The sequence below is a fragment of the Acomys russatus genome, chromosome 29, assembly GCF_903995435.1.
Source record: "Acomys russatus chromosome 29, mAcoRus1.1, whole genome shotgun sequence".
Lineage (NCBI taxonomy): Eukaryota > Metazoa > Chordata > Mammalia > Rodentia > Muridae > Acomys > Acomys russatus.
In genome coordinates, this window is record NC_067165.1 from 5932081 (window position 1) to 5959451 (window position 27371).

Genomic DNA, 27371 nt, shown 5'->3' on the forward strand with positions numbered 1-27371 from the left:
GAAGACTGGCAAGGGATTTTTTTTTAATGATTTATTTATTTATTTATTATGTATACAATGCTCTGACTGCATGTACACTTGCAGGCCAGAAGTGGGCATCAGATCCCATTATAGATGGTTGGGAGCCACCACATGGTTGCTGGGAATTGAACTCAGGACCTCTGGAAGAGCAGATGGTGCTCTTAACCACTGAGCCATCTCTCCAGCCCAACAAGGGCTTTTTGTTGAGAACTAGGCATTTAAGAGAGGTGGGTTGACTGTCTGCTAGGATGTAATAAACTTGCTTCATCTTCCTCTGTTCGTTAATGGGAGCTGAACTTTACCCTCTTCCCTTTTTAAGAAATACCTGAAATCTGAAAAAAAAAAAATTTGTTTTCCCATTTTTAACGTGTTGGTCTCCAGGCTGGAGATGTTCAGGGCTGGAGATGGAGGTTAGCGACAGCTTCACCACTAGTGCCTCAGTCTGGCATTGTACACAACCAACGGCAACTTGTGTGTGTTTCAAGCCCTTACCCTGGAGCAGCACTGGCCGCCAAACACCTGTGAGCAGCGTGGTTTAAACAGGTTCATAGACGTCAAAGTTAAGCGAGTCCAGCTAGAGTGATTCAGGCGTCACTGTCTCCCAGGTAGCCCGTGCCTGCCTCACTTACTCAGCAAATGTTTAACCGAATGCTTTCTGCATACCAAGAAATGTAGTGAACCAGGGATCTCATAAAAGGAAACAGCCTTGGAGCTGACCTTTTAGGAGAAGGCGCACGAGTAATGACAAGACAGTGTAACCAGCTGAAAGGAATCTGTTAGAAATGGGCATAAATGAGGAAGGTGGCGTCTGTTGATGAAACACTGTCTGCTACAAAAAGAATTTAGATCTTTAGGAGAGAGTTTTTGAAAACCTAGCTATAGCAAATGAGCACCTGAGGAAGATCCTGCTGGTCCTGGTCTGGTCTGACCACAGCAAGGTATTCATTAGTTTGTGTTGTCATTTCCATTTCAGCCAGAGTAGTCTCTAATGTTGAGGAGTAATTGAAAAACTCTTAAATACAACTTTATTACAGACTTCTAGTTTAGATTAATGTTTTAAAAGTCATGTGATAAAAGTTTAATTTTTCTTTCTCTTTTGCTTTTTCTTTTTTGAGACAGGGTCTTAGTATATAGCCCAGCTGGTCTAGAACTTACACTATAGACCAGGCCATCCTGGTCCTGCTTTTGCCTCCTGAGTGTTGGGATCAATACTTAATTTTTTTATTACAGTTTTACTTAAAAAAGCAAAATGCTAGTGCATTGTATTTGTCTTCAGGCTTTGTGCCAGAGTGGTAGGGAAAGTTCCTCTGGTTCATGTAACAAACTAGGACTTTATTGGCTGTTCGTTACAAGCTGACTTTTTGTTATTTTTTTTTTTTCTGCTGATAAGGGAATGAATCCAGATCCTCACACAGGCTGAGAATATGTTCTACTTCTTAGCTACTTTAGCCCAATATAAGATGGTGTTTAATGAAGCTGTTTATTGGTCAGATTAATACATATCCTGGGATAATTAGTCTGTTTTCATAGCCTGGATTGTGCATGCTAGACAAGCATTTAACACTGAGCTACGATCTTAAACACTACCTCGCCTTCCCCTCTTTTTCCTGTTCCTTTTGATACAGTCTTAGCAGTGTCCCAGGCTAGCCTTGACAAACTTTAGCCCAGGTAGGCCTTAAACAACAATTCTCTTGCCTCAGCCTCCTAAATACTGGGATTACAAATCTGTCCTACCAGGCCCAGCAACAAATTAGTCTTTGTTGGGACTTTTTAAGGAAACACTAGCATTTCCCCCTGCCCATCTTCCCCATAAGTTAAATAGGGACATACAGCGAAACCGGATAGATCTTGATGCAGAAAAGTGTGCTGTTCAAAAGTGAAATGCAAATGATGAGTCCATGTGAAAGTGCTTAGAGAAATGAGCCTTAAATCAAGATGTGTGTGGAGGACAAGGCAGCCACACTGATCTGACAAGTGACTGCAGGTAAAGGTGTTTGCTCTGCAAGCCTGACACCTGCCTTTGACCCTGGAGCCCATGGTGAAAGGAGAGAACCAGCTCTCAAAAGCTGTCCCATGACTTCTCTACACGTGCCTGTTCTTACACACACACACACACACACACACACACACACACACACACACACACACACACACACACACACATACTCTAATAGTGCATAAAACAAATAAATTTAAAATACTTGAGTGGTTCCTGGATTATAAAAATAAACTCTGGACATTGTTGCTTAAATCTAAATGGAAGCCGCCCACTGTGCTTTGGTTTAATGCCTTCAAGGGGGCAGGGTGTAGAGCTTGAGACCCTCTGTGCTGGCCTGCCTGGGCCAAGTGGTCTCGTCAGCACACATCTGCTTTTTTACAGAAGAAACTACTTTTCAGACTCCAAAACCTAGCCAGATGTCATCAGTGCCACCGTCAGTTAAAACATCACTGTTTTCTCCCAAATTACCCACATCCTGTGCTTCAAGTCCTCTTGGGACCCCGTTTGGCTCCAGTGTAGTGAATCGAATGGCTGGAATTTTTGATGTAAAAACCTGCTATGGGTCTACCCAAAGTCCTCAGCTGCTAAGAAGAGGGCCGCGACTGTGGACTCACGCTTCTGGTGAGGGCTGTTTACTTTCTGACATTTGAGGTCTCATGGTTGCAGATTAGACAGCCTGAGTTCTCACCTTGACATTTCTTTCTAATAGATCAGCAAATATCTGAAATTTCTAATCCGTCTCCTTGTACCCCTGTTACTGCTGAGGGTGAGGCAGTGAGACGGCCCAGTGTGCTTTACTCATGGACTCAGAGTAAACTTGAACAGGTATGACGACTCATCTGTAGGCTTTATATTTACGTGTGACATTGGAAGATTAAGGATCTCACAGCAGTAATGGCTTTTTATTTGTTTTATGTTTCAAGTGTCAGATTGACTCATGAAATCACCAACACTTGAGTGTTTTGAAGTCTATTACATTTTATAGGATGTAACTCTTTAATAGTTGCGTTTTAGACTCTGGGTTAAACAGCAAGTAAAGCCCTTTCCCATGTTTATATCTTAGTAAGGGAAGTAGACAAGTAAGCACGTATATTATTCTATATTTCTTTAAATGTAGACGGTCACTAATTGAATCATGTAAAGGCTGTTCTGGAAACCAATAAGAGCAAAAGTTGCTTCATACGGTGACACGCGATTAACTCTTAGCTGATAGATCATGTCCAGAAGAGAATTTCAGTGTCTTAAGTATTACATAGAAAAAGCAGACCCAGCAGGAAAGACAGCACTTAAAGGCAGGGGTACTGCTTTACATGGACTGGTCAGAGGCCTCACTGAAAAGGTGACACTGCATGAGAACAGAAGGGAGGGTGGGAAGATGTACAGATCCAAGGGAGGGAGTGTGCTTGGCTTGTGCGAGGAGAATGGAAACTAGTGTGCCTAGAGCACAGTGGGGGACTGTGGCTGGTAGGTGGGTGAGCTTAGAGAAGTGTCAGGAACCAGAGTTTAGGCAGCACTTGATGGTGCCAAAAATGGTCTTTTGCCTCAGTGAGGTGGAAAGCTGCCATATTGTTTTGTCCATAGGATGTTATAATGCAATGTACATTGTGAAGTTGCTTTCCTAATAGTGGGGTTGGGTGAGGTTCTTCTGTATCCGGAGTTTGAATCCTAAGCAGGCATGGAAGCTGAGAGCCGCTGCGAAAGCTGCTGCAGTAATCTAGTGGCGACAGTGGTGTGTAGTCATGGGGATTGTGATGGCGGCTGTGAGGAGTGATCAAGGCTTGGGTACATATTTTCACACACATGTAATAGGCTTTGCTTATAGTTTGCTTTTGGTATGCTGGAGGAAGTTTCAGTGTTTTCCTTTTATGCTTTTGGCTTGAGGCACTGGACTAACATAGCTGCAGTTGCTTTACCACTGATTCTGAAGAGATTGACAGTGGTGAAGTTTTATCTTGGTTATGGCATCTCTGAGATACCTATGTAGAAAGCTGGTGAAGGTTAGATGTGTGTCTGAAACATGTGGTTTTGGGGTGATGATACACTTTTGGAAGCCATAAGACTCAGTGCTGTTGAGTGGCTGCAGAAGGAAGGAACTCTAAGCTAGACCCTCTACTGATTAAGGGTCCTAGCGGTGAGAGGGAAAAGCAAAGGACTCACTCTAAGGAGCAGCAGCTGGGGCGGGAAAGAACATGCTTTCCAGAACAGAACTGAGTGACGGAAGTAGATGGGAGTAACGCTGTGGCACGAGAGCTAGGAAGGTGGGGGCACCAGGACAGAGTGACAGATGCAGAAACATCATGGGCAGGAGTGACACGTTAACATGAGAGCTAGGAACATCATGGGCGGGAGTGACATGTTAACGTGAGAGCTAGGAACATCATGGGCGGGAGTGACACGTTAACGTGAGAGCTAGGAACATCATGGGCAGGAGTGACACGTTAACGTGAGAGCTAGGAACATCATGGGCGGGAGTGACATGTTAACGTGAGAGCTAGGAACATCATGGGCAGGAGTGACATGTTAACGTGAGAGCTAGGAACATCATGGGCGGGAGTGACATGTTAACGTGAGAGCTAGGAACATCATGGGCGGGAGTGACATGTTAACATGAGAGCTAGGAACATCATGGGCAGGAGTGACACGTTAACATGAGAGCTAGGAACATCATGGGCAGGAGTGACACGTTAACGTGAGAGCTAGGAACATCATGGGCGGGAGTGACATGTTAACGTGAGAGCTAGGAACATCATGGGCGGGAGTGACATGTTAACGTGAGAGCTAGGAACATCATGGGCGGGAGTGACATGTTAACATGAGAGCTAGGAACATCATGGGCGGGAGTGACATGTTAACGTGAGAGCTAGGAACATCATGGGCAGGAGTGACATGTTAACATGAGAGCTAGGAACATCATGGGCGGGAGTGACATGTTAACATGAGAGCTAAGATCATCATGGGTGGGAGTGACATGTTAACGTGAGAGCTAGGAACATCATGGGCAGGAGTGACATGTTAACATGAGAGCTAGGAACATCATGGGCGGGAGTGACATATTAACATGAGAGCTAAGATCATCATGGGTGGGAGTGACATGTTAACGTGAGAGCTAGGAACATCATGGGTGGGAGTGACATGTTAACGTGAGAGCTAAGATCATCATGGGTGGGAGTGACATGTTAACATGAGAGCTAGGAAGGTGGGGTTACCAGGTCCACTATTGGAAATGGAACCCAGAGTCTGGCATACACAGGCAAGCGTTCTACCACTGAGCTACTTCCCAGTCATTTTTATTTTATTTGGAGGCAAGATGTAAGTTACCCAAGTTGGTCTCAGACTTTTTAGCCCAACCAGGTAGTCTTTGAACCCCAATTTCTGAGGTTGTAGGCCTGAGACATCTTGCCCGTGTTTTGCTAAGTCCTTGACAAGTGCTCTTTGGTAGAGAAAGCTGGGTCAGGAAGGATTAGGCCAGGAAATGTGATCTCCCAGGAAGCCAGTCTTTCATGGGCTTTTCCTTTCAACAGAGAAATTGAGCTGTAGCTGTAAGGAGTTGAGGGTCAAGGACTTGAAAGTGGGAAAAATAGAAGCATGTTTGCTAATGAAAAGATGAGGTTAAGTGTAGAATAAAGAACTGATGTGACTCATGTGTGGTCCTGCTAGTTGTGTGCTGACTAGATAGCGTCAGTCCCTGTGGATTAGTGTGGCTTTGGACAGGAGCATAGCAACGTACACATTTGCTTTTAAGGTAGTGAGTTTAGAGTCTGATATAGAAAACTTATTCTCTGTAAATGTCGTCTTGTAAAAAAAGCATTTATTTGTTTTTTAAAACTATATAGCTTAGTTTTTTGTTTTTAGTCTCAGCAAGACACTAGTTGGGTGTCCAGTGTATACACGTGGGAAGACAGATGAGGTTAGAGGGCTCATCATGGTTATCTAACCCACAGTACAGAGGCATTTCCTCACATGGTTTGTTGTAAATATTGTTCATTGCTACATTTTCATGTAAAAAAACCTCTTCAGGGAGAACTTAGAAATGTGTACTGTATTTGAGTAGACTTAAAAGTATAACCATGTTAATTCTTTTTTCCAACTCAGATAAAGAATTTCTTGTCAAAACGGGTGCTGATAATGTACTTTTTCAGTAAGGTAAGAATATAAAATTACAGCATTGAGAATGGGAAGAGAGGAAATGAAGTAGGGGTAGCACATAAGATCTGCATTGTAATATTTTATAGATATAATCTCAGCAAGCCATGCTGAGCTCACTGCTGTTACATTTGGACAGTCTTCTCCCTAGACGCACATGGTTGCTGGGGCCTGTCTTGGCAGTGGATGCCGAGACCGCCTGGTGATCTTCATCACTGACCCTCCATGCTGGTTGGTGAGCTGTCCAGCTGTTGGGTGCTGCATGACTCACTTTCCTGCTCACATTGTTGTGGCCTGTTTTGTATTCAAAAGGCAGGAGACTGGATTAAATGGCAGATGTTGAAGTTTTGATGGACTAAAAAGTTGCAATTTAGGTCACAAAGTTACATTCTGCACCAGCATGATGGCTTACATTTGTAATTCCAGCACTCCAGATCTGAGGCAGAAGATTGAGAGTCTGAAGTGAGACCTGGCAACTTGAGAAATCCTTTCCACACAAACCTAAACACCCCACCTCCCTAGCCCCCAAACAAATAACCCTTTCAGCTGGCCTACTACCTGCTTCAGCTGTCCCTAGGCAGTAATTCTCAGTTGCCAAAACTAAAAATTTATTTGTGTTTTCGGTTAGATGTGGCTGTTTTCTGTCAATCCTTTCTCAAACAAAACCTTTGTCCACATACAGGGCAAAGTACTTTTGCCTTTAGTGTTCCGTCTGACCTCTTTGTACACACACTGCAGTGTTAGTGAACGGGCTAATGGAGCCTTTGGCACACAAGCAAAGATTTTCATTATTCATCTGTACTCTCTCTGAGGCCAAACAATGATGGGGAAAGAATTGAGCAACCCTGATATGAATATGTGAATAAGAAGAGCCATTTCAGCTTCGTCACGGTGCCTTTTCACTCCAGGGGAAGGGAAGATCTACCTAACGGTCAATTGCTTTCCTCCAAAACAGTGTATCTAGGACCATCCCTATCAATAAGGGCCTTGTCCCTCACCAAGAAGATGAGAGTTCCTAACAAACTTACTCTGAGTGTCTTATTTGTGCCATGCACGTTCCCTTAAATTCCCTCCTATAATTCCAACAGTGGTCCTTGCACAGATGTCTCTTGGTCTTCACTTTATGGAGAAGACCATTTGTGCTCTGAGCAGAAAATCATTTGTTTTTTTTTTTTCATGGGCAGATATCTACTTTGATTCTAATTCTGCAAGAGCTGTTGTGTGGTGCAGATGTAGATGATGCGAGAAGCATTGTAGTTACGCGCCCACTCTCCACTAGGGGCTTACACAAAGCGAGCGTTCTTAGTTGTTTGTTTGTTTGGTTGGTTTTGGTTTTGGTTTTTTTGTTTTTTAGAGACAGGATCCTTCCTTGTATCTCTGGCTGGCCTGGACTCACTTTGAAGACCAGGCTGGCCTCTAACTCACAGAGTTGCGCCTCTCAAGGGCTGGGATTAAAGGTGTGCGCCACTACGCCTAGCCTGAGTGTTCTCATTTTTAGTTTGGGTTTTGACACGGTCTCAATAAGTTGTGGTTGGTCTTGAACTCATTCTGTATCCTGTGTAGGCCTTGAACTCCAGACCTTCCTTACCTTAGCCTCCTAAGTAACTGGGATTACAGGCTGTGCAGCCCAGTCCTGATAGCATTTATTTAGATGGGCCAGTTGTTGCTCATACTGTCTAGCCCAAGGCAAATTAAAGAAAGTCACATGGGATTTCTTTTTATTGGGTTGAGAGTAGTAGACAGTTTATAAGACCTACTCCTGGTCTGGTGGCTCTTCTGTTTTAAAGAGCTTCAGTAACTCTCCTGGAGTGATCACTGCTCATTTTCTGACGTGGCTGATGACAGGTAATCTAACTTTAAATGAGAAACTGAGGGACTATGGACTTGACTGGATTTTCTGATGTACTTTTTTTTGTTTTTTGTTTTTGTTTTTTGAGACAAGGTTTCTCTGTGTAGCCTTGGCTGTCCTAGACTTGCTTTGTAGACCAGGCTGGCCTCGAACTCACAGTGATCCGCCTGCCTCTGCCTCTCGAGTGCTGGGATTAAAGGCGTACGCCACCACGCCCGGCTTTTTCTGATGTACTTTATATAATTTATTTCAGTTCTTAAATTTTGGGAGGCAGCTGTTAGTCTTTTATTTTTACAGACCACACAACAGATAAAATGGCATTTTTTGCACAGGGGACATTACTTAAATATTTTTGCTTTATTTGTAGCACCCAGAGGCCTCTATTCAGGCTGTTTTTTCAGATGCCCAAATGCATATTTGGGCTTTAGAAGGTAAGTAGTATCTTTGAACTGTAATTTGTAACTGTGATTTTAATCAGTTATTTTTGAAGTCTGTTCACAAAAGGTCATTCCTTGGATGTGGCTTTTACCCCCTTGACTTTTCAGATACATTTTAGTCTTTGTTTTATATGGATAGTTTCTTATCTTCTCTCTGGCCTGTCAGCCCTGGGGACAGAACCCAGGGCTCATATCTGCTAAGGAAGCACTCCTGCTGAATCGCAGCTACAAGCGTTGGCGGGCTTTGATTTGAGTAGAATTATTTTGTACGTAAATAAAGAAGTTGAGGCGAAGAGTCTTCCATATCTTTTCATATAATTAAAGTGCAACCAGTGCATAGTCCTTTACATTGACATATGAAAACTTCATTCTTTTTTTTGTTTGTTTGTTTTGTTTTTCGAGACAGGGTTTCTCTGTGTAGCCTTGGCCATCATGGACTCGCTTTGTAGACCAGGCTGGCCTCGAACTCACAGCGATCCGCTTGCCTCTGCCTCCCGAGTGCTGGGATTAAAGGCGTGTGCCACCACGCCCGGCTGAAAACTTCATTCTTAAAGAGATGTTTCACTTTATAAATAGTGCCTTGATGCTGCAGAGACCCAGGGTGGCCTTTCTTGACCACACCATGGCAAGTGTCCTCACAGCGGTCAGGCCTCATTTCTTTGTGTGTTTTGTTTTGTGGTGCTAAGGCATTTGAATACTTCTTCAGAGTTCGTTCCACCTGCTGTCCAGCTTTGTAGTACAGCTCTACTTTATGGTTATATCCAGATTTATGTGTCTTAAAAGCTTATGTATTACAGTCCTTTATCCAGAGTGTCAGCATCTTCTCAGATAGATGTATTCCGAATGGGTTTGTCTGATTTTGATTTTGCTCCCCTGTTTTCTCCCACCTCCAGGTCTGTCTCACTTAGTAGCAGCATCATTTACAGAAGATAGATTTGGAGTTGTTCAGACCACACTCCCAGCTATCCTTAGGACTTTGTTGACCCTGCAGGAGGTAAGTGGCCCGTCACGGTGTTGGGCGTGCGTGCAGGCCACCCTTCATTGCCCACGGCTTCTGCTTAGTTCTCTAGTCCACTGACAAAATATGTCGGAAATTAAAATCCTGGTTCTGTTCTCACCCTTAGGAAATTATAATCTAAAAGAGAGAACAAGAAGAAAACCTTTATTTGCTTAAAACTTTTACAGAAACTGAAAAAGAAAGTGTGCCAAACTTGTGTTATTGGCTCCTGGAATTCAGGTAGATAGTTCAGGCTATTTTGTCAAGTTTGAGTTTTCTCTTTCGTTTCTGAGACAGGATCTCATGTATCTCAGAGTGGCCTTAAACTCACTGTACGCCAAGGACAACCTTGGACTTGTGATGCATTTGCCTCTATCTTCCAAGTGCTAGAGCACTAGGTGTAAGTCACCATGCTCCACTCAACACCCAGGCCCCCATGTATGCTGAGCCAGCATTTTAGCAGCTGAGCTGTGTATCCCAGCCCAAGAGCAACTCAGAGTGGCCTGTGGTTTCATCACCTAGTCAGGTAAGTTCCTTGTTGGCCAGAGGCTCAACAGCTAAGGCAGCTGGGTGCCCCTCACAAGGCAGTATGAAATGAGAAGCCTGTGCAGCCTCCTTTCCAGTGGGCTTCCTTCTTTTCTTTTCTTTTCTTTTCTTTTCTTTTCTCTTTGAAGCCTAGTTGTCTTGGAACTTGCTGGCCTCCAACTTTACTCCTTATGGCAGGGACTACAGGTGAGCACCGCCATGCTCATCAGGCTTCCGCTCATACATACATACATACATACATCAAGTTCAAGGTTGTCCTTGGCCTACAGTGAGTTTAAGGCCGCTCTGAGGTACTTGAGATCCTGTCTTAGAAACAAAAGAGAAAATCACAAAATAGCCTGAGCTATCTATCAGAATTCCAGCAGCCCATCACACAGCTTTAGTACACTTTCTTTTTCAGTTTCTGTAAAAGTTTTAAGCAAATAAAGGTTTTTTTCTTGTTCTCTCTTATATATGTCTCTCTTAATGTGTCGTCTTGGCAGCCTTAACTCTTAGAGATCCACCTCTCTGCATCCTCAATCTGGGATTAAAGACAGGTACCACCATGCACAGCCCTTCCTTTCTTAATTCAAGTGATTTGTTTTATTCTACCTTTTGTTATTGTGGCCACAGGAGGTATGAACAAAGAGCCTGGGGCTTTGAGAAATAGTGTTGGGTTCCATAGGCTGTTTGTAGGAGATGCCCAGCTGGGCCGTTGCTGTCGTTTGGTCTGGGGAGCAATATTTAGGAAAGGAGGAAATGCTTGTTCACAGGCCCTTTGTTTCCAGTTTAGTTCACAGAAGCACTCAGGAAGTCTTACTTTAATAAAATCAGTCATTTTTTTTTCTTTTCCCTTTTTAATTGTTGTTGCTTTGAATAATCTGCTCTAAGTTTTTTATTTTGGGGGCTATTTTGAGATGGGGTCTCATTAGGTAGCCCACATGACCCAATAAAGTCCTAGTCCCCTGCCTTTGCCGTCCAAGGCTGGGGTTAGAGTTCTCGGTCACCCTCTCCCAGCCCTCCATTGCCTGAGTCCACAGCAGGGCAACGGAAACACTCCGCTGCTGTCTGTCCTCAGAACATCTTCATTTCTATCTTGTGAAGTAAGCAGTCACTCCAATTGCAGATGAGGGAGGCTCACCAGTGCAGTGAGATAATCCAGGTTCACACATAAACCTCAGAGAGGCCAGAGCTAGGTCTTGAACCCTAACTGATGCAGAGAGCTGACAGTGTCGTAACCCTTAGGGAGAGCAGCACATCACAGCTGCATGCTTCTCGACCTGGCCTGGGTTTTGGTTTTCCCCTACATAGGAATTTTTTGTTTTTTTGTTATTTTGTTTTGTTTTTCAAGACAGGGTTTCTCTGTGTAGCCTTGACCATCCTCGAACTCACAGAGATCCACCTGCCTCTGCCTCCCGAGTGCTGGGAATACAGACATGCACCACCCCTGCTGGGTGCCTACATAGGATTTTTGAGAGGATGATTTTATCCTTGAAATGTTTTGGCTCGTGTGTGTGTGTGTGTGTGTGTGTGTGTGTGTGTGTGTGTGTGTGTGTGTGTGTGTTAGAAACAAGATTCCTGCTTACTTAACTTTGCAATGTGTTATAGTGTTTTGTTATTTAATATCCTTAGAAAGTGCTGACTGAAATTGAGTTGCTGCTACAAGTGAGTGCGATGACCTCACTTCCTGACTGCACAAAGATCCCCGTGCCCTGGAGGTGTTCTGTCACCACCTCCCGACCGTCAGAAGTCCTAGCTTTTCACAGTTTACTAGAAGGAAAGCAGTCCACATGTTTGGACCTTTGGGTGGGAGGATGGAAATCCAGACTTGTCAGAAAGCCTTTCCTTTCCTTGAAAGTTTAGATGGAAAGTACTTTTGAAGGGCAGAAGAGAAAGAGGCAAAGAGGCCTCACAGTTGAGAGTCAGGGACAAAGAATGGCATCAGCCGCCTGGCTTTTCTGAGAATTAAGATCCCTTTGTGAGGCCCTTTTTGTTGTACTCAGGGACATTCTCAGGCCTGCACCCCAACGCTGCTGCCTGCCGAGCCATCTTACCAGTCCAGTAATGTTCCTAAAGCCCTGGGGGTTAGCAGGAAATCAGTTGTTTTGAGCTGTAATTATCAAGACAGGAGTTTATCCTCGAGCACTCTGTGCCTTCAGATGGTTTCCAGTGGGGACTCTGTCCCAGGTTTGTGCTTTGTCATCTGAGGCGATAAGGAGATGAGTGGTGCCTCAAGACAGCTGCAATGGAGCAATGGATGTGGAGACAGTGGTACAGACACTGCAAATGCCACTGTGATTTCATGTTCCTCTTCATAACTAAAGTCAATGCTAAGTTTATCTAGTACAGCCCAGCTGAGAGCCCTACTCTGGCACAACCCCCTGGTGCTCTTGCTTTTCAGACCTATTTTTCGGGCTCCTTGCCCTCATGTTGCCTTTCAGAAGCTACTCTAGGTCCTTTATGGTGTTGTAAGTCCCTCCCAGACCTGCAAAATTCCAGTATCTGCCACCCATCCATTCTTTTACCCATCGTTCCTGACTTTTCTTCAGGCTTCTGGCATTCCTGTCCAGAGTTATTACTCCAGCCTCTTACCTGAGACCCCTTTCTTTCTGACTCTAGGCACTGCCATTCTTTCCTTGAGCCATCTGCTTTTAAAGCCATGTTCCCTCAAGCGTGACTTGAGGGATCTGACATGATCTGTTTTTCTTTGTTTAGAACGTGCTTTTCTTTTTCGGGGTCCCTCTGCTTTGTGAATAGAGGCAGAGATCCATCTTGTCTCATTTTCTTACTCCTAGATATGATACGGTACCTGGCAAGTGGCAGGTGCTTATTAAAATACTTGCTGGATGCCTGCTGACTTGTGTGATTACTGGATACGTGAGTGAAGTCATCTCTTCTGGGTCCTGAACTGAGTGGCAATTCTGATGCAGTGGGCTGGTTATAGTGGCTGCTGCTTTACCTGGAGGAGGCAGAGATGTTGTGTGAATCACATTTAGTTCTTTTATGTCTTGGGTTCTGTGTTCTATGATCTTGAAGGGATGGTTGCTCATAGTGAGGAGAGTAACTTCTGAGTGTCTCAGTAGTTCAGAGTCAGCTTCTGGCTGTTGCTAAGAGGTGTTTGTATGGCTTTTTTTTTTTTTTTTTAAACTTAGTTTCAATAGCATTAGTCATTTGGCTGTGAATCGTTAAAAGCAAAATGAAAGGATAGGGAGGCTGTCACCCTTTAAGCTATTCAGAAGCCATGCCTGGCTCGAGAAGCAGTATTCTTGAGGGCAGGGCTTTAAGTTTGAAGGTGTGTTAGTTAATTTTCTCCTCACTTTGACTATGGACAGTGACTTAGGGAGGAAGGGATTGTGGGTTCAGAGGCCCCTAGCCACCATGGCAAGTAAGACATGATGGTGGGAACAGCTTTGTCCATGGTGCCAGCCAAAAAGGAGGATCCAGTGGTCATTTGTCAGTGGCTCTGCCCTCCTTATTTGTTTAGTTTGAACATCACTGGGTCCCTGGCATGGTGCTACATTCAAAGCAAGTCCCTCGTGCAGCCTCAGGAAACTCCCTGCTATGCACAGAGGATGTCACTTAGGTGATTGTTAATCCAGTCAGATTGACAGTGGAAATTGGCTTTCACAAAGGCCTAGGGAGTTTTCACCAGTATCCTGAAGTCAGAGTGTATATCTCATTTCTCTAGAATTTTATGTGGTTTGACCTAACTTGTGTGTAATACTCAAAAAGAAATGCTGTATAAAACTGTTAACAGCTTGGGAAGTTAAAACAGGGCTTGTTGCAGCCAGGTGTGCGCCTGAAATCCCAGCCCTCGGGAGGCAGGGGCAGGTGGGTCTCTGAGTTTGAGGCCAGTCTGGTCTACAAAGAGAGTCTAGGACAGCCAGGGCTACACAGAGAAACCCTGTCTCAAAAAACCAAAGGGCACTGGGGGTGGGGAGGGGGTGGAGAATATGGCTTCTTTTGCATGACTGAAGTTTTCTTAAAAGACTTCATATTGCTGTGACTTATTCAATCAAGGTCATGCCAAGTAAAGGATTGGGTCAGAATAGGAAACCAGGCTTGGACCCCAAGTCCTAACCGGTTCACTTATCAGATTACCTCCTGAGGGCTCGGCAAAGGTGAGCATCTCTTCACCTCCTTTCTTTAGAGGGAATGGCAGTCTGACACAGTGCCAGAATGTCGGATCTGTTGGGAAAGGTGTTTGCTCCTTTTCTTTGCATTAAAGAATCCATTAAGTAGAAGCTACATCTCCATATTAGAAATCATGACATGTACAAAAGGATACATTATAGAACGAATGTATCTCAATGTCCATATCTGGGTAGGTCGAGTAGTTCCTGCCTCAGGAGGTGTGGGGGCCGAATGGATCACTCAAGTCATTTGACCTCTCTTGTAAGTGATTGTAAGTGTGTATTCTTATCATGGTGCTGTCATCACTCCTGATTTGTACAGCAGAGCTCTCATTATGAAAAAAGCTTTCACATGAAAAGAACTCATTTCTCCCTGAGGATGTTTGACAGTGCTACAGCACTGGACAGCTCTACATCCACACCCAGGCCTCACTGTTCTGTGGGTCTCATGTCCATAGGAGGAGTGTTATTCTGAAACGTGTGCTACTGAAAGGGTTCCAGGGCTGGCCTTAGGGGACAGAGCTCAGTCGTAAAGAGGTGAACCTGATCCTCACAACTACAGAAAAGCCCAGAGATGGTGACCCCTGCGGCTTGTGGGCAGCCTGCCTAATCCACGACTCCAGGTCCTGGTGAGAGGCCCCACCTCATAAAACAAGGTAGATGGTGCTGAAGAACACCACCTAAGGCTCATTTCACGCATGGGGCACATATACCTACACACACACAGTGTTTTATATTTTAGATTTTTCAGATTTTAGACTATTTGGTTAGACTTTAGTGCTTGAGAATTCCTAATCTAAAATATTCCCAAATCAATTGAAGCACGTCAGATTTCAAAGCATTTTGGACTTCAAAATTTTTGTTTGTCATTTGTGCACCTTACTGAATTACAAGGGTTAGCAGGAGTAACTTAGCTATAAGGGCCTATAATGGTTTCTTTAGTTTGTTTAGGTGCTGAGAGCATGGTAAGTAGCAGGCGCTATTACTGTGAGCATAACTTGTCATGCGTGACTGCTTTAGCGGATTGCTGCTTGAGATACTTTGCCTCAGCTGCTGGCCCACGGTAACTGTGGTCACTTATTTTAGCCAAGTCAGCAGTGCTAACAGTGCTTTCAACCACAGTCCATTTTGTGTCCATGGAGACATTCAGCGATGTCTAAAGACTCTCCTGATTGTCTTTATTTTGGCTTTTGCTAATGTGTGACTGTGGACGTATAAGCGGGGCATTACTTTCACAATAGCAGCCTCTCTGTAGGCTTCCTTGAGCCTGAAGTGTAAACTGTGAAGTTTTTCTCCAAGGGCATTTTGTCCATCAGTGTGCTGTGCTGGGCATCCCTGCTCATTCTTCATTGGAGATACTCACTAGATGTGATCCTCCTCACATATCTGAGTGGAGAGCATGGACCACATGCAGTGCGTCAGCAGTGGGGTGCTCAGTGGGTGCTCGTGTGGAGTCACAGATGATGAGCACTTTGTTCTAATGCGGGTTCCGCACTGATAGTTATGGACCACAGGTGCCGAGGTTGAGCCTGTTGGTAAGCTGCCTTCCTAAACTGACCTTAGATGCTCCTCACCTCATGCTTTCAGTCACTAGCCATACCTAGTCGCTTGAACGATGTAATATTTTAAGTCATTCATTTTTACTTCATTATTTAAAAGAAAACAACTGTTATTAAAAGGAAAAATCTAGTTTGGCTTTCTGTAGGTAGAATACAGGTTTAAGGAAGTATGGTATTTCAAAGCATATCATATATTTTCAGAATTCAGATTAAAATTTCATTCTTTAATGATTTATTTATTTTTACTTTATGTGCATTGGTGTTTTGCCGACATGTATGTCTGTCTGTGTGAGGGTGTAGAATCTCCTACAGACAGGCGTGAGCTGCTGCGTGGGGGTTGGGAATTGAACTTGGGTCATCTCTCCAGCCCCTAAAAATTCATTTAAGTGTTCCGTTTTAGATTAACACATAAACATATGCCGGTATCCTCCTTACACTATCTGAGGTAGATCCCAAAGAAGGAAAATGAATAGTTTTCTCCTGTGAAGTAGCCAAGCACGTGTAGTGGGTGGAGTGAGGAGATGAAGGTTATAAATAACCCGTGTCAGCTCAGGTCAGGTTTTTCTGCCGGATGAGGGAAGTTCAGGTCAGCTTTTTTGCCACCGAAGGAGCTGTAAAAAGTTTTAGTTTTTGGTGGTTTTTTGTTGTGCTGTATTTGTTTGTTTTTTCTTTTTTCTTTCAGAATTGGGGATAAGGTAATTAAGAAAAGACAATGGTTTTAGCTTCTCTGTAGCTACGGTTGTTTGCCCCTTGTCCTTTGGAATACATGAGGTTAGTGAGGACTCGGGAGATGGGAAGGGTGCTGCTCATTCACCTAGCTCTAGTGTGTTTAGGCTTTGATCAGTTTTAGCTGTAAAGATTGATGTTTCGGTCTGGAGTTAACGCCTGCCGTAGAAGCTTTAGGTCAAAGCCCAGCATTGCTCATATGGCTGTAACCTCCTCCTTGCTGGGGAGAGGGCGATGTAGGCAGAGTCCTGAAGCACAGTGGACGGCCAGCCGACCTGCTGAGCTTCACAAGGATAGCAGGGTGGAGAGCAGCTGGGGACTGACACTGATGTTGACCTCAGGGCTCCATGTGCACGCACACCCACACACTCTGATGCCACATACACACAAGAGATTGGTGGGCTTGGGGTTTTATTCCTAATTAGGAGCCTCTCAAAAAACAATTACTTACAAAAAGTTCAATAAAAGTTATTCTCTCACAGTTACCCATTAAATACAGTGGGTCCTTCCAAGGGCAGTGGCCCTGTGATGGTGCACGCTTTAATCTCAGCACTCAGGAGGCAGAGGAAGGTGCGTCAGTGATTCCAGGACATCCAGGGCTACACAGAGAAACCCTATCTCAAAAAACAAACAAACAAACATAACCCCCCAAATCCAAGGGCAGATGTATTAGGAAAGCAACCGTGATTTGACATTCTTAGTATTTTGAACAATTTGTTATTTGTCATCCTAAGAAGTATTTCCTTTTAATGATCATTTCCCTCATTTCAAGTAAAAGACTAATAAAACAGAGGAATGTTAAAGTCAGGTGATATTTTGTGCATTTTCAAGAAACACTATGTAAGAAATTTGGGCATGCATCTTTAGTTACTTATTCATAAAGGGTTTGTTGAGTATAGCTGGTAGTTTAGATTTTAAAAACTTCTTTAGCTGACTGTGCTGGTGCACACCTTTAATCCCATACTGTGTGAGGCAGAGGCAGGCAGGATTCACATAGCAAGTTCCAGCCTACCCAGGATCACATAGAGAGAGACCCTTAAAAACAAACAAAATGTGTATGAGTGTTTGGTTTGCATGTGAGCTGGTTGCCCATGTAGGCTAGAAGAGGGCACTGGAGTGCCTAGAACTGTGATTATGAGCTGCCATATTGGTGCTGAGAACCAAACCTGGGTCCTCTCCAAGAGCAGCAGGTGCTTTTAATTGCCAAGTCATCTCTCTAGCCTTCAATTCAGATTTTTTTTTTTTCAAAAACAGCAACAAAAATCTGTTGACAGTGGCAGAGGATAATGCTGCTCTTTAGCAGTTCCTTAGAGAAAGCCGACCAGTGTGGAGTCAAGCAGCGGTAGCTCATCTTTGTCAAGTCACAGGTGCTGGCAGTTACACCAGCAGAACGCAGCTGTTAATCATGCAGATCAGTGTTGATTTATCTTCCTTAGCTCAGTCATTTTACTGTAAGCAGTGTGAGGTTGTTAATGAGGTATTGTGTTCTTTTCTTCACACTGTCTTTGGAAATCTCGTGTATCTCACTGAGATGTCACTGATAGTGGTGACATTGATCTTGCATGATGGCACATGCTTGTAATCCTACCATTTGGACAGCTGAGCAGGAGCAGTGCAGGTTTGGGGCCAGCCAGTACTGCACACTGAGATACAGACTGGCTTCAGAAACATTGAAAGACTCTTTCTCCAAACACGGATAGGTCTGGGGAGATGCTTTTAGCTAAAGCTGTGGAAGCTTGTGGACTTGGTTCAAATCCTGAGAGCCCATGTAAAGCTCAGTATAGTAGTGCATATCATTTTTAATTAAAAAAAATTTTTAAAATTCTATGTGTATGGGGCATTTTGCCTACATGTGTGTGTCTATACACTATTTGTGTGCTCAGTGCCCACAGAGACCAGAAAAAGATGTTAGCTTCTCTGGAACTGGAGTTACAGAAGACTTTGAGCTGCTGTGTGGGTGCTGGGAGTGGAACACGGGTGACAAACTGTCTTAAGATAGAAGGTGGGTCTGACACCTGCGGTGGTCCTCTGGCCTGCACGAGAGCACCATGTCATATGTGTCATTCACGTACTTGATGAACAGTACTGGCAGAGCAACATTATCTCTGTGTATGTATCAGCATGCTATATGTACATGCATATATGCATGCCTGCAGAAGCTAGCAGATACCCTCAGCTGCTATATGTACATGCATATATGCATGCCTGCAGAAGCTAGCAGATACCCTCAGCTGCTATATGTACATGCATATATGCATGCCTGCAGAAGCTAGCAGATACCCTCAGCTGCTATATATACATGCATATATGCATGCCTGCAGAAGCTAGCAGATACCCTCAGCTGCTATATGTACTTGCATATATGCATGCCTGCAGAAGCTAGCAGATATCCTCAGGTGCTAGTCACGTTCTTAAGACAGGGCTTCTTTATTGGTGTGGATGGCCAGTGAGCCTAGGAACCCATTTGTCTTCACACCTATAATCGTGTCACTATTCCTAGCTCTTAAAGCATGCACACGTGCACGCGCGCGCACACACACACACACAGTGTTTTGGTCTATGTATACAAGTGTGCCTATGCCACTTTCACAATGTGGGTCATGAAAATTACATTCATTCATCAGGCTTGAGCACAGGTCTTTTACCTGCTGCACTATTCTGCCGGCCCAACAACAATATATTTTTAAGAAGAACGAAATCTATGTGGTATTCTCACTAATAAGTCACTCAGCAGGAAGGACAATATTTTATAAGGTCATCATCTATTTTGCAAAGACTATACATAGCAGTTTCCTTCATCTTCTATGATATTTGTGCACCAAACTTAATTTTTAAGAGTATGGCAAATAATAGAGATGTTCAAATAAGGAAAAGGATGACGGTGAAGTGACTATATATATGGTTCTTGTGTCGATCCCTTGGGTTTGTAATTAGAAACCTGACAGTGAAATTGTAATTATATTGCAAAGGAAGTGTCTATGCTTTCTTCGTCAAGACTCTGAAATTTTAAAAAATTGCATTTCCATTCTACAAACACAACGGCCAGAACTCCTGATGAGCTAGAATGCTGATTTTGAGTCAGCATTTACAGATTTCACATGGTAGCTGTTGGGCTACCGTGAGGATGGCTCCCATTTCAGTTACATGTGAGAGCCCAGGCCTTTAATACCAGCAAACAGGAGGCAGAAGTAGGTGTATCTCTTGAGTTCAAGGCCAGCTTGGTCTACACAGCAAGTTCCAGGACAGCCATGATTACATAGTAAGACCCTGGTTTGTTTTGCTTTTAGATAAAACTTGAGTTTGCTACCTTTGTATTCTGACTCACATATAAAGTTATTTTACATTATCATGTCATTCTTCTGTCAGTGTTTTGCAGGCTACTGTATGTGTCTCTGTGTATATGTGTATGTATGCATGCATGTGGGTGTATGATGCTAGGGATGGAATCCAGGAGGTAATGTAACTTTTTTTTTTTTTTTTTTTTTTTTTTTTGGTTTTTCGAGACAGGGTTTCTCTGTGTAGCCTTGGCCATCCTGTGCTCACTTTGTAGACCAGGCTGGCCTCGAACTCACAGCGATCCGCCTGCCTCTGCCTCCCGAGTGCTGGGATTAAAGGCGTGCGCCACCACGCCCGGCTGTAACTTTAAACTATAAAAATCACTAGTTCAGTGGATCCAGGTGGTAAATCGTGATAACTGTTTTCTTGGCATAACAGCATGAAATCAAGTGTGAGAAAATTACAATGAGAACAACCTCTCCATTATGACTCGGTCTTAGTTAATATTGCACAAATGTTTCTCTGAACACCATCTCCCATACTGCCTGAAAGTATTTCAAGTATGCCCTAGTCTTAGGAAATGCTCTAATAAGTGATCGTTGCAAAAGAACAAATCATTGGACTTGGAGTTAACATGCCATAAATTACATATGCATCAAATTTTGTTCCTTTTCCAAAATTCTACTAGGGTATGGTAAAAGAATTGTTAAAATACATAAACACACAAGCAGGGTTGGAATCAATAGCAACACAGTTTGTGAAGCTGGAAAGCAGATGTTGAGTTGATACACTTGGCAGATTCCAGAGGTGGGTCCTCAGTTGGCAGTGGGAAGGGCTCTGGTACCTTTACAACCAAGGTTAGGCAGACAAAGCAGATCAGAAACTAGTAGGACCCTAGGCCCTCTGCTGCTAATGACTCGTCTTCCACTCCTGCCTGAGATTCATCCTCTAGAGACTAGAGCACAGACTGGGAGAGGCCTGGCAGTGTGGGGACTGTGCACAAGGTGGGTTCCACTTAGTACTGGGCCCAGCCCTTCTCACAGGACAGTAGGCGACTGTTCTCAGGTGATCTAGGGACGAAGGTTTCAAATGAGTGTGAAGTTCACCTCAGAATCCGTGCTGATCACTTCCAGGAAGCCTGTCAGCCCCGGGAAGCTTTAGTAGCTCCTTGGGAGATTCTACTTGCAGCCAGGAGCCAAGCGTCCTCAGCTTTCTGAGCTAAGTCTCTAACATGGCTGATAGAGACCAAAGGAGCAGAGGGAAGAAAGTATAACAACAAAGGAACTGTCATCAAACCCACAGAAATAGGGGTGTTACATCCTCGAGCAAAAATAGGGCGCTAAAGTAAGAAAGAACAACAGGGTGACACACAAGGGCTTGAAATTCAAAACACGATGTCTGGAATAATTTCACTCCTAGTGATTGTATCTTTGGTGTGAATAAAGTGTGTGTGATGTGACCACCTCACGGAACAGTGTCTTACCTCATAGGTGAACATCCTTCATCTGTATGTTTCACTTCTCCTACTGTACTAGCTGTGTTATTTTTGTTTTCTTTATACAGATGAGCATATTTGCATGTATAACTGCATGACAGAAGAGGGGATCTGATCCCATTATAGATAGTTGTGACTCCCCCCCCCCCTACTCCCCCCCCCCCCCCCCGGGCCTATGTGGTTGCTGGGAGTTGAACTCATGACCTCTGGAAGAGCAGCTAGTGCTCAACCACTGAGCCATCTCTCCAGCCCACTGTGTTATTTTTAGATTACATTATTTGCCCTTGGCCTTTCAAAGACTTTAAAGCTTTCATTTCCTAACTGTGTCAACTATGAATAAAGTCAGTTTCGCTGGTGTACTCTCTCTTGTCCCATTTATCACTGCTTGCTGGCACCCATCCTCTAGGCAAATCCTAATTTAGAATTAAGAAGAAAGGAAAGTATTTTAGTGAAGTTGTCTGTATTAAAGGTTAATATTTTGGTCCATTTTGCTGAGATCAGGATAAAGCAGTGATAAGCAGACTATGGGGTCTCGGGGCTTTGCTGAGTCCTGGGAACTTGGTGTACCCCTGAACAGCTTTAGCAGTCAGTTCTCTGAGATGTGGCATCTGGGCATTGAACTCTTACAGACCTAGGTCATGTGGCTTCACAGCAAGTGCCTTTACCCACACTTCAGGCCTTCTTGCCTAACCTAGCTTTCATGATAATCTGAACTAATGTGTTTTCTTTCTTCCTGGTCTAGGCTGTTGACAAGTATTTCAAGCTGCCTCATGCTTCTAGTAAACCGCCCCGAACTTCAGGAAGCCTTGTGGACACATCCTACAAAACATTAAGATTTGCCTTCAGGGCCTCACTGAAAACCGCTATCTACCGCATAGCTACCACGTTTGGTGACCATCTGAAGTAAGTTCACCCATCTCATCCACACTGATGGTCGGCTCAGGAGTTCTCTGAGAGCTAGGCAGGAAAAGGCTTGTGCACTGAAAGTTTTCCTCCAAGCCCTGGATAGTTCTCTGGGATTAAGAGCTTACATATAGACTTGGTATTTATATTTAAAAGTTTTGTTTGTGACTATCTTTGGGGATTTCTTTCAAATGACAGAAAGTTGTAAAAGCAACAAATGTGTGTGTATAATATATATATATTATTAAGTTACCAAAAGATCTTTAAAGGAGAAAAAAATCCTGAATGCCTTTCCAGAAAAGCATATTAAAAATAATTTTCTTGTTACATTTTGGTCAGGAAACTAAGACTTGGGTACTTGGGTGAGCAGAATCTTCCATAAATGAGGCTGTGGCGCTTTGTGAATCATGCTGGAAAAACACCGGCAGATCACAACACCTTCAGAAACTGAAGCAGAGAGAAACCACAAATGCCAGGCCTGTTTATATTTAGTTCCATTGATGTTTACTGCTTTGCTCTCATGAAATGGTCGAGCTGGACAGGATGAAGAGTACTGGCTTCCTAACTGAGCTGTGTTTATTGTAATTCGAAATGAGTTCTAGAAGGCATGAAAGGTTGTTCTGCCCTCTCGTATGCAGTCAGTAAACAGTACTGTATATGCTGCCTGCTTTGTTTTCTTTCACTTGCACAGCACAAGGCAGTGGCAATCCCAAGGATTCTGGCACACATTGGTTCTGTGCGGGGACATAGAAGAACTGTAAACAGTCCTGTATCATTGTGACATTTACCGAATTGTTTAAAAGCAAACAAAAATTATGTATTAATGGCCAGATCTGTGCTGTTAACTATGATGGCCACGATTGTAGCTTTTTGTTCCTTTTTCTTAACAAATTCGTGAGGGGCAGAGGTTATCCTAATGGCACAGGTGTGTCAGCGGAGGCACAGAACAGTTAAATCTTGTCTGAAATCATGTTTGCGCTGGAATATGAACCTGAAAGGAAGTCTTGCATGTTTTAAAAAAATCTGTCCTGTTTTCATTCCCAGTGTCAGTCTGCCTCTAGGGTACGAGCTGGTTTACAGGGTGTGCTCAGACTGTGTTCATTAATCTAGAGGTGTGTGTATCCTAAAAGCAGAGAGCACAGTGGCGGCGGGGGGGGGGGGGCAGTTAAGGATTTCTTAGCTAGGAAGGGTGGGTAGATGGCTGAAGTTCTGCCTTTCTCCTTCCTCTGAGGAAAGCCGTATTTTCTGTACCTGGCCCCGATGAGCAGAGTCAGGGCCCAGTGGCACAGTAGCACGAGTCTTAGCTCTGCCTTTATGTCTGGTCATAGGATTGACGGTCTGGGCTTGTAGGGGAGTTGCTGAAGTAGCTTAGCCCAGGCTGGCCACACAGGTAGTCGGTTATAGAGCCAGGATTCAGACCAGATCTTGCTAACTCTGATTCTAGCTGCAGTGCTTAACCAGTGAGCCATGTGGCCCAGAGCTATGAACTGTCAGTGGTATTTAGGCCCCACTTGTCTTTGTTAGGTGTTAATAGAGAACAACGTAGCATTGTGCATATGTGTAAAGCCCCGCATATGTTATATGTTACGACTGTAATATCTAATCATTCACCCAGAGCTCTGTCCCAAGAACCAGGTACAGATGAGGTAAACTCTTTGGTATTTTGAGACAGGGTTTCTCCATGTAGTCCTGGCTGTCCTGGAACTTGCCGTGTAGGCAAGGCCAGCCTTGAACTCAGAGATCCACCTGCCTCTGCCTCCTGAATGCAGGGATTACACATGTGAGCCACCATAGCCAGCTCCACCGGCTTATGAGTAGGTAAATTTGGCTTACTTCCAGCAGATAAGGTCAAAATGTACTTGAGTGGCGGCCCTTAGAGCTTGGGGCGGTCTCCTCTCCTGCTGGTGGAGAGGACAGTAACAGGGCAAGGCGGTGGCCAGCTAGTGACAGCAGCCGGTAAGCACCTCTCTAGTTGTAATCTTTCACAGTGCTTCCACTGGAGGTGGCTTCGCGGTGTCAGGAAGCAGAGATGATCGAGAGGCAGTGTAGGATAATCTGGATAATAGGATAATGCAGAGGCATTAAAACAAGGCCTTTGCAGTACTGAAAAGAGTGCTCTTCCGCTGTCTGAAAGTTTATCATCCAATGATGATTCTATTACTAAGAACTAGAAAACCAAGATTTTTACTGTATTCAGCTTTTACCTGAAAGTTTACAAAGAAGTTGTGGGATGTATTTGCTGGCCTTCTGCGAAGGTAATGTGCTTTTGTGATGGAGAGCAGAGGGAGAATCGAATCCCCATCCATAACATAGTACATGTTCAAAGGGGGAAATAAATCCAAGCCACCAAGCTGTTACCTTTGAAAACGATTAATGGAATCTATTGTGTTTTAACCAAACATTTTAGTTTAAAGGATTTTATATTAAAGGCAATTCAAATACTCCACAATTCAAAGATAATGTTCAAATCTGGTTTGAATAAAATAATAAAATCCAGAAAATCTACTGCAGGGCCTGGAACGCTGCACAGCAGGTTCCATAGTAGAGCAGGTTAGAGCGATGCCTGCACTTGTCAGTCTGAATTTGCTCTGGTCTTTCAGAAGGTACAAACATGCCATTGCCCACTGCAAGCCCTTGCCTTCATTAGATTTAAAAAAAGGTTTCATCCAGTTTTTTCAGAAGTACTAAATAAGTGAAGATTTCTATTCATTTTTAATTGTTTTGAAAAATATTGACTCTGTACTCTGTGGTTCACTTAATATGCTTAATGTAAAATAAAGCTTATGCTTTGCATTTATGTTTCATTTAGTGCTGTGCAAGCATCTGCAGAACATCAGAAAAGACTTCAACAGTTCTTGGAGTTCAAAGAATAGTTAAGTAATATAAACTGTGTTCATTACCCTGCTGATACAGCTGCAGATGGGACAGTAAATGTTCAGCATTCTTGGATCAGAAGAAAATGGACTAATTAGATGCTTCCTTTGTCGTGGTGCTTGCTTTGAAAACTATACTTTAATGGGAGAAATCATGGAAAGAAATTCTCAGCAGAATAACCGAAAACTGCCTTTTCTGTACCGAATGCTTTGTGTGTGTGTGGGATAATAAAATCTTTATTCAGTTTTACAGGAGCATCTATGGCAGCCAAACTGTCTCTTGCTCGTATAACTTGATAATAATGACTCACAATTTTTTTTTAGAATTTGCTTTTGAAAAGAGTGGAGCCAGCTCAGCAGTTAAAGTAGGGTGACTTGATACAGTCTTTCCTAATCGCTCTTAAGAGGTTAGCTCTTTGTAAACTCAAAATATATAAACTTAAGATTAGTTTGTTTACTAAAGGATAAAAATGGTAACAGCGGAGAAAAATTCACAGTAAAAATATTGTCTACAGGACATATTTTGTTAATCTGTTAGGTTGTGTTTTTGTTTCCAGGGACAAATTAAATTTGCATGATTGTCCAAAAAGAGTCTCGATTTACAGATGCTAACTCTATATAAAGGAATGTGGAAAAACTGAGATCTTAAGTTACACGATTAAACATTCACATTTGGTTTTTGAAAAATAATTGAGCAACGTCTGTGAATTCATTTTGTATCATGCTAGTAGAGGATGAGATTGTGGCCGTTTCCCAGCCAGTTTTGCTTTCTTTTTTGAAGCAGCATTAAGCAATTGGCTGAGGTTTTCAACTGAGGGGAAGGTTTTGTAAGAGGACCTGGGAGCTTCCCGGTCCCTACTGTTTGTCTCTGCAAACAGATCAAATTGTGCCGAGAGTCCAGGCTGTCTTCACCCTGGAAGCAGCCTCTGCTGTGCTAACTGGCTAATTCAAATATAATAGGACAGTCTTTAGAGCCAGAAACACAGTCATCAAACAGCAAGTGAAGCCAGGATGCCAGAGGCGTCACTGTACTCAGGAGCATGGACGTCCCAAGTGGACATGTGGTCATTTTATGACTTATTAGATCATTTCTTTGGAGATGAAACATTGGAGGTCCTGCTGGCAGATACTCATTGGATGAGCTCTGGACCAAATCCTCCTTCATAAATCTTTTCCTGTTATCTTTTCCCTCTAGCATCCCCCCCCCCCCAAATTCCTTTAAAGTCAGCACAGTGTTGTATATGAATCTTAAATGTGATGTGTATGCCTAGCCTTTGTCGGCTTCATTGATGTATTCTATCTTTACAGTAGTGTATTTTTAGCCTCAGGCCCCATTGCCCCTTCGACCAGCACATGACAAATTAGCCTTAATTAAAAGTGTCTTTATGGGACAATTCCTCACTTCAGTTGTTAAGTTTTGGATCTTTTAAGCCCCCCTCTTATCTTGTGTGTGAAGTTGACTTAATCTCCTTCTTCAGTGTGAACATTGGGTCTCCAGTGTGTGTTTCCTGCAGATGACCAGAGACGCATGGCTAGATAACAGAGGACGGTTGTACTCTGTGAGTTAAAGCCATAAGCTTTTTATATTCCCTGGCTGCCTCTGGCTAAAGCATTTTAGGACACAAACCCTTTATCTTGTGTCTCCGTAAAGAACTGTTTGGTGTGTGTAACTCGGCAGAGGGCAGTCCCTTACACTTGGACTCACTCCTGTGAAATGTCTGCCTCGCTCTAGGCCCATGCCATTCCGGTGCCCTCTGGGGGAAAGTGGGTTTGATAGCAGTGTGAGTATTTCTGCATGTGCTGTGTAGGAGGTACAGACCATCCCTGTGTGCCTGGTGGGGAGCAGGACACTGCCCATCCCCTCAGACCTGTGTTGTCTTCAGAAGGTCATGAGTTTTCTCCGTTGGTGGGCAGCAGGGTTCTTAGAGGGCAGCTTCAGTCCGCACGCAGGAGGACCTGAGGGAGGCCAGCAGGAGGGAGGCGTTTCCTTTGGTGAGGTAGCATCCTGCCAACAAGCCTCCTGATGTGGTGGACTGAAGGTTAGGCTTTGCGAACCTTTCTCTGGCTGTCAGTAGAAAACGCAATTCTATCAGTGCCTAGGTTTGTCTCTAATGGGACTACAAAGCTGCTTTTGCAGAGTAATGAGAAACTTCTAGAATAAGCCTTCCACTGGTGAGTAGGCATGGAGAAGTCACACTGGGTTCCTGCGCTGGATTTCTTTATGACTGTTTTGTGTGTCTTCCTGTTAATATTTATGATCATCTGTTTATACCCTTTTGTATATCATTGATACTGAATTGGTAGAAAAATAAAGTGACGATTCTTAACTGAGACTGTTCATTGAGTTCTGGATCTCTCTGTGTGTTTCCTTAACCGTTGCCGTTCAGCCTCATAGTTGCTGCTTCTAAAGTTTACACAGGGTTAACTTTTAGAAT

General features: G+C 43.7%; 1 protein-coding gene across 3 annotated transcripts in view; it reads left to right on the plus strand.

The window, feature by feature from the left end:
- Ndc1 (NDC1 transmembrane nucleoporin) overlaps positions 1-26141 on the plus strand; it is a 49462-nt gene extending 23321 nt beyond the window's left edge. For all 3 annotated transcript variants that reach the window (XM_051171244.1, XM_051171246.1, XM_051171245.1), the window contains 7 exons: positions 2402-2641; positions 2730-2845; positions 6113-6163; positions 8380-8443; positions 9343-9443; positions 21903-22063; positions 24873-26141. In XM_051171244.1, coding sequence (XP_051027201.1) covers positions 2402-2641; positions 2730-2845; positions 6113-6163; positions 8380-8443; positions 9343-9443; positions 21903-22063; positions 24873-24936 — 797 coding nt within the window. In that variant the 3' untranslated portion in view covers positions 24937-26141. The remainder of the gene's footprint in view (positions 1-2401; positions 2642-2729; positions 2846-6112; positions 6164-8379; positions 8444-9342; positions 9444-21902; positions 22064-24872) is intronic.
- Positions 26142-27371: the final 1230 nt, after the last annotated feature.